The sequence below is a fragment of the Charadrius vociferus genome, unplaced genomic scaffold (genome assembly GCF_000708025.1).
Source record: "Charadrius vociferus isolate BGI_N301 unplaced genomic scaffold, ASM70802v2 scaffold1086, whole genome shotgun sequence".
Lineage (NCBI taxonomy): Eukaryota > Metazoa > Chordata > Aves > Charadriiformes > Charadriidae > Charadrius > Charadrius vociferus.
Genome location: NW_009648906.1, coordinates 273,674 through 281,658, shown reverse-complemented (window position 1 = coordinate 281,658; position 7,985 = coordinate 273,674). Strand labels below are relative to the sequence as shown.

General features: G+C 40.2%; 1 protein-coding gene across 1 annotated transcript; it reads right to left on the bottom strand.

Moving 5' to 3' along the window:
- Positions 1 to 446: 446 nt before the first annotated feature.
- Positions 447 to 7,198, bottom strand: ALDH5A1 (aldehyde dehydrogenase 5 family, member A1). The gene is made up of 9 exons (XM_009887226.1): positions 7,193 to 7,198; positions 6,846 to 7,016; positions 6,429 to 6,545; positions 5,844 to 5,987; positions 4,812 to 4,961; positions 3,170 to 3,328; positions 1,636 to 1,805; positions 810 to 868; positions 447 to 652 (listed from the first exon to the last, which is right to left on the bottom strand). The coding sequence occupies exons 1-9, from the start codon at positions 7,196 to 7,198 to the stop codon at positions 447 to 449; spliced, it is 1,182 nt and encodes a 393-aa protein (XP_009885528.1).
- Between the last annotated feature and the right edge of the window lie 787 nt (positions 7,199 to 7,985).

The following is a 7,985-nucleotide window of genomic DNA, read 5'->3' as shown; positions in this document are numbered from 1 at the left end:
TGTGAGTATTTACACAGAATTCTAAAGGGAGACTGCCATCCCCAAAGCCTCACACAGCCACGCTGAACCATTAGAGGCAGTACAAACTGGTGGCCTCATTTCCCCTTGCCCACGGTGATGATTTATTTTCATTACGCACAAGTCTCCAAGCCCTCCCGGTTACACAGGAGTAAGCCAAGAATAACAAATGTGCATTCTTGCCTACTCCTTACTAAAAATGATGGGACATTGTAACCACACTGCTGAAAAACTGAATGTGTTAATAAAGAACACGTAAAAACATATGGCAGCACAGAACACTCTTAAGTATCTCTACACATACAGAACAAGGTTGCTTAGTTGTGAAGAAGGTAGAAGTTGCATTCGTACATATTTCTGGTTCAAGAAGCTTATTAAAACTACAGCACTCTTTTCCAAGTTGTTGGGATTGTGCTTTTTGAAGATTTTTATAAGCCTCCAAAGCAGACATATTTTATTTCCAAGTATTCATCGATGCCGTATTTTGAACCTTCTCGCCCTAAGCCAGACTGTTTTATCCCACCAAAAGGACCCTCCACTGAGGACATTATGCCTTCATTAACACCAACCATACCAACTTCCAGCTGCTCTGCAACTCTCCAGATCTGAGCTGGATCTTGGGAGTAGAAATATCCTGCCATGCAGACACAGAGACACAGGAAGGAAAATCAAAATTAAAAGAATAATTGCACAATACTGTGAAAAAGAGCCTTCCTGTGATTAAAAATTGTCACCCCACAAGCCTATAGCTCGTAAAACCACAGAAATACATTTATCTGACAGAAGCATACCTGCTAAACCCACATTAGCTGCGTTTGCTATAGCAACAGCTTCTGCTTCAGTCTCAAATCTGTTAATATAAAGAGAAAAAATACAAATGAGGCCTGGAGTTCATCTGTCGTCTTGCTGACTTACTCACAAGCAGCCTTAACAGAAATAAAAAAGTCAAGATGCATTTTTTTTTCAAAAGTGTATTTTAAATGTCTAATTTAATTTTCACTTTGAAACAATGGAGAAGTTTGTACCACTTCTCTTAATTTAAAATGCAGTTAAGTAGTTAAGATTGCCTTTATCCTCCCTAGATACTGGTAGCTAAAACATTTACTTCACATGGATTAGCCCACCAATTTCCCCAATGACACAAGCACTCTCAATTACAAGAGATAACTGTACATTCTTCAATCGCATACAATTGCTCTGGATGGAGGCAGGGAAGGTTTCAAGGAGAAAAGAGAGCTCTTAATTCATCCTCCATCAGAAAAAATTAGGACTAGCAAATCACACGACAAACTGCAAAGTCCTCCCTCCTACTTCATACCACAAATCATGAAGTTGATGAAGGTTTTGCTGCTATTTACCCTTGCTTAACTGTTGATACAATTTAAAAGAAAATAATTCTCAAAAAGTTGCAGAGATGCTAAAATCATGTCAAGAGAGAGAAACAAATGAACCACATATCCAAAGTAAGTTTTCACATATGTACCCCCGTCTTATTAGAAGACTTCTGTGATTGTACAAAAGTATCTTTTGGCAAACTGTCATTCAAATCTTATTCAAAATAATCTTTCCGTGTTTTTTTTAATTGCTATTTTTAATCTAGAAAATGAATAATCTTACTTGATAACTGGCGCTAAAGGGCCAAATGTCTCCTCTTGGGTGCAAAGCATTTTTGTTGTAACATTACTAAGTAACGTTGGCTGAAAGAAATTCTTCCCCAAGCTGTGTCGTTTCCCTCCAGTCACAATAGATGCTCCTTGAGAAACTGCATCATTAATGTGTCTCTCCACCTGAGGTATGCAAAATAAAAGTCGCAAAGGTATCACTTAGGAATGAACAATAGTATATTTTCCACTAAATAAATTACTCTCCAGTATTAAACAGAGGATTTTAAAGAGGTTTATACTTTGCAAAAGACCATTTACAATTTCTCTTGAAATTTTTTTTCTCTCAGTCTGACATAATTTCAGAGGGATAAATTACAACTATGGCCCCAGTCTCATGGATATTGAAGATCCAGCTTCTCTGATGAAAAGATTACATCTAACATGAGAAAAAGTCTTCGCAGGACTAAGTAGTATACCTGATATCGGTGACCAAGCACTATGAAAACACAAGTACATGACTGTCATTCAAAGAGAAATGGAAAATTTTCAAGATGATACTGGCAAGAACATTTTCCACCCCCCACATCTACAATTCATCCAAAGTCAAGAAAGCAATAAGAAAACTAAAGTAGTAGTTTCCACCTAGAATAATGTCCTTTGAAGTAATGGAAAGGCAGTTAAGTGACTATATACAGTGCTATGTATATAAAGATGTACATGATACACGACTTTTGTGATGCACTATGTATATAAAGATGTACATGATACACACACACACGACTTTTGTGATGCATAGAGGGAAGACATGAAGGAAAGAAATCAAAATTCTGTCTCCTTTGTCTCCCAAATAACTCTGAATACTTTCATATTCTCTTATTTTACAAACAGAAAGAATCTGGCAGCATTCAAGTATAATGGGATTCAAACTGAGCCTGCATATAACTGAGCCATAGTATGTTAGAAAGTATGAACCACATAATTTAATAACCTTTAACCTTAGGAAGGGTGAAATATTATAGAAAATGTGACTTCTTGTGATTAAAAAAAAATATTTCATGGAATCACGAGTCATCTAAGACAGAAGACCCAAACTATGCACGCAAGGTTTCAAGTGATTGCAACATCCAGCACTCTGGTATTTTTAACCAGAATGTATTATTCTGCTTAGCTTTTGCAGAACAGAGGCACTGTTCTTCAAAATAAGTTGTCATTCACAGTGCTTCAAGAATTGCAGGATCAACACACAACTCTCTCAGTGTATCAAATTTCAGTAAATGTTCCTGAAAACAGCTAGGAAGTAATCAGGAGGAATCAGTTTCTCCTAAAGGAGGTATCTTTTTCCCTAAATGGGAATAGGGGAATGATACATTAACTGGCCACATCTGTTCATCTGTATATATACATGGAGTTGGAGGACAGAACACACTTCCAGTCCTACTGCAAATACATTCTAACAAAACAAGTGTGAAAAAAGTGAAATATAAAAGTTACTTTATGGATCATAAAAAGGAAATGAAGATGTCAAAAATGAAATCTTTTATTTGTACCTTCTCCACTGCTTTTTCATTAATTAGTGGCCCCTGTGTAGTTTTTGCATCAAATCCACTTCCAACATGTAGTTCTCTCTCTATAGCTTTAGCAAACTTTTCCACAAATTCGTCATGGATTCCCTTTTGCACCAGGAAACGGTTTGTGCAAACACAGGTCTGAAAACAAACATGAAAAAGGAAAAACAGTAGTTTATATTGTCTTGAATCTATCAATGAATTCTTTCTGGCCTTCATGCCACAGTATCAGGTTACTACAGTGATCTGCCCTCTGCATCTTCTCTATCATCCTAAGCTGTTAGCTAGCTTTGCTGTTTCTTTCATCACTCCTCACACTTTAGAAATACAATTTCAACAAGCTGTATTACGTGTGTGAAATACGCCACGCTGCTAAATTTAAGTCACTTATGCTGGGAAAAGATTTTGTGAGTTCTGTGGACTCTGATATACCGATCAACCAAGGTCCAGAAGCTGCAAGAAGTACCTTCTAATTAGACTGCAGAATGCTGGACTGAGCAGCAGAACCTCAAATCACACCTGGTGGTGTGGGATCTTTTTTTCTAACTCTTCATTACTTGAGTTTGAGTTTGCTTTCTTCCTGGAATTTAAGTGCTTTCATTGGCCTACTTATTTGTGCTACCCCTTTGCTCTGACTGCATCTTATTTTGATTGCTACAGTCTCTCAAAAGTAACAGCTACTTTGTCCTTCTGTGCAGCAGCAGAGGTGCCTTTTACATTAGATCTTGTCCAAGCTGTGTCTGATCACTCAGTGGTCCTCATCCACATTCCATTCGATTTTGTTTCCTTTCTTCCTTCCCAAGATAAGTATTACGTATTCTTCTTGTGTTATTCAAGCAACATTCTCCCAACAAAATTACTTCCCAATCCCACCAAAAATTTCCTGCTTCTCCAAAGCTGGAGTTCGTCAACTTCATGTTCATGTGTAGAGGTAATACTCATAACGCTGGAATTGTCTCCACACGTCCCTGCTCAGCTGACTGTTCTGGAAAGTGATGCTCTTAAAAAAATTTTTACTCTAAGTAAAATACATTTGAACCCATGTACACTTGAATCCTGGCTATCACTTCTTTTACCTATTCACTGTGGAAAAATCTAGCCATGACCGTCTTAATAGATTTCAATCCCCTTAAGTCCTGCTGGGTGCTTTCAGAACACACACACACACACACAAAATAAGACTTGAATCGAACACAGTCTTACAGATAGAAACATTTATCATAAGACTTGAAGTAATGGCTAGGCACGTGTTTTAAAATATAATCCTGAGAACTGAGACAGGATGGTGCCTTTTCACAGCTCTAGTTCTACAATGAATTTAATACTAACAAAACATGACAAAATGCCTTATCACTTCTCATGCTCTTGTGAGGGGTCCTAGCAAACAACTTCCTTCTGAGTGATATTGACTGCCATGTACGTTACGAAAGTACATGGGATTTTGCAGTGTTGTTATTCAGACTCGCTGACAACTAGCTTGAGTGCCCAGAGCCAAGTGTGACTCCAGCATCCTTCTCTTCACAATGAAGTGTTCTCTGCTCTCCTTTAACATAAAATAGCTTATTTGCCGCTTAAACTGTATGTACAGCTCTTCGCTTTCCAAAAATAAGGACAGAAAGGTTACTCTTACCTGCCCCGAGTTTCTGTACTTGGAAGCAAGGGCTCCCGCAACAGCACGGTCCACATTGGCGCTGTCAAACACTATAAAAGGAGCATGTCCTCCAAGCTCCATGGAAACTCGCTTCACAGTGCCAGCTGCATGTTTCAGCAGTATCTGTAGGCAACAGAGGAGACACAGAAATCTGTACTCCTACCAGATGTGAACTGTGGAACCACAGATGGCAGGCAGTGAAAAACTAACTCTGGCAGGGAATTAATCTGCATCTTCTCTATAATGCTAACCATCTGTTTTCTCCTATGACAAAAACAAAGACTAATTTCCTCCATTAAAGTCTTTAGAGATTAAATTCTGGCCAAGAAATAATGAAGAGAAGGATTTTCATCAACTTCAGTTCACGTCAGGCTTTTATACTCTAATACTGTCACTCTTGTTTGCTTGTTTTCTTTCTTTGGTAATATAAATCTTGACTACGCTTACAAAATTTTTGCAAGATTTGACAGAATTTGGGATTAAGAATTGCTTTGATACCGGACTTTTTCTTCATTCTGCATCCAGCCATCCCATAGAATTATATCATCTTCTAGCCACACTCCGCAGTTTTATTGATTTCATTTGAGATGGTGACAAGATTGCTTACTGACTAAGGTTGACAGGAGAGATTCAAGGGCCTCACTTCTCTAATAGTTTCTCTCAACTGCAGAAGCCATTCCTGAACAGTACCTTTGAAACTCCATTTCAGTGTTCTTATTAGTTTGTTGTCACCTTATGATATGAAACAGGAGCATCCTGTACAGAACCGTTCACATTATAATTTAATAAAGGGCAGTTATCCAGAAGTCCCACACAGGCATCCTCCTGCGAAGTACTGACACTGAAGTAAATAGGCAGTGTCTCAAGAAGTACACAATTATTTGGACAATCTGCATACAGTAGCCAGAAAAGAAGGTGGCTCTATATAAAGGCACACACCTTCCCCCTACCTTTCCAGTATAACCACAGCAATAATATTCAAGGATATTCCATGCATTTATGTACCTTTCCTGTTGCTGTAGAGCCAGTAAAAGATATTTTGGCTACCAATGGATCAGTGCACAGAACTTCCCCTACAGCTGGTGTCTGCTGTCTGGAACAAGGAACAACATTATACACTCCCGCTGGAATTCCAGCCTGGTTTGCAAGCTGCAACAGAAGAAACACAGAATTTGCATTATCAGTGTATTTTGTATGAGGAATAGTCATTTAATGTTTGTTTACTGTTTTGAAGAAACCAGCGCGTAAGTCAATGGAAGCCGAAAGTGCACAGCACAACTAGTAATAGATGCCATGGTGTCAAGAGAGCAGCTTAGCTCTGGTTTTAAGCTGGCTGTCATTCAAAGTAACTGAAGGAAAGACAGAGAGATGCTTTGTGTAGCTAAACAGACGGGTCCTCCTCCTTGAGGCTCCAGACCACATTGGAGGCAACTTTCAAAGATTCTTACTAAACTAAAACTTCTGGATCAAGTCAGCCAGTTTGCCCTTTCTTCATGTACGAAGCTAGCCAGAGTCATGTTCAAAACCCATCTGATTCCCCATTTACAGCTTCAGTCAACTGCAAAGGTAAAGCTTAGCATAAAAGCTCACCTCCCCAAGAGCTAATGCTGATAGAGGCGTGTCCTCTGCAGGTTTCACTACCACCGTACAGCCAGCCGCCAGAGCTGCACCAACCTTCCGAGTAATCATCGCGCTGGGGAAATTCCACTAGGATGAGAGAAAAAAGTACTATCAAACTTGGGAAAATTTTGCCTCCTGTTTTTGCAGAAATAGCTAACATTTTATGTAATTATGTGATAACCCAAACAGGTCTGCATGATGTGCTTTGTCCTAAGTGAACACTACAAAGAAGCACTGCTAATCCAGGAGGAAGCAAGTACAAGGCAGAAATGAAATTTTACAGGGGTGTTTGCAGGGCTGGAGGAGGACAAGGAGCCATAAGGCCACAGCCCCATGCTGTGGGCTGAGCGGAAAACCTCATGATTTGAAAAATTCAGCTATGCTCACTGGGGTTATAACGGCTGCCACTCCTACTGGCTGCTTCAGCACCAGGATTCTTCTGTCTTTCGCAGACGCTGGAATCACATCACCATAAACCCGGCGAGCTTCCTCCGCAAACCACTCCAGAAATGAGGCAGAATACAGGATTTCACCCTGTGCTTCTTTCAAAGGCTTTCCCTTTGATTAAATCAGATGGAAGATACACTGTAAGAAGCAGACTGAAGCAATAAAAACAAATTCATTTTGGAGCTTCTGTTCTTTTCAGAGTACTTTATAATCTCCTATCATGCACACCATGATCTCCAAAAAGGATTGTATGATTTCAGCAGCAATAGTTGTGTGGCTTTGTGTACCGTCATTGTATAGTCAACATTTTGTATGTTGTGCCCGAATTTATACCTGCCCAAGACAAGGAGCTAGAATAGCAAATGTAGTGTGTTTATTTACAAACTCTGCAGTTAGCTGCTATTACCGTTCTGAAGAAGATACAAATCATGGCAGAACAGTTGCAAGTTTATGCCAGCTACATTCATCTTGGGGAGCATGACTTTGGACTACCTGCAGGTCTGATCCTGTGGACTGAATGACCATTAGCAGCAGGACCACACCACAGAGGTGCTGCCGAACTATCTTCCAGCATGGTTTTACCCAAAAGGACAGCAGTCAGTGAGCTCCCAGACTGCTCTGCAATGCAAACCAAAGCACACTGAGTAAATCCAACTTGGTGTCTTGCTTTAATAGTACTGCACTTTTCTCCACATCAATGGAACTGATGGAACACAAACATTTCTGCCATGAAGACTGTGGTTTAAGCTGATGTATGCTTTTGCACACGATGAAGCACAATGTGCTGGGTCGTTAGGTACTACTGTCATCAAAATAACGCATTGTACATATGTCAGAAGGAGGACCGCTTGCAACGTTACCCATTGACCTAACAGAGCGATGCCAACGCACAACGCGTCCGCTCGGCCAGTAATAAAAAAACCCAAAGATACGGCTGCTAACTGGTGAATCGCACACAGGGTGTTCTGCCGGCTGTGGGTGGTGTTTGGTTTCCACCTTATCGCCCCTGCGGTCTGTTCCTGTGAGGGCCGGGCGCCAGCAGCGGGCAGGGCCGGTTCCCGCCGGGGATGGGGGTACCCG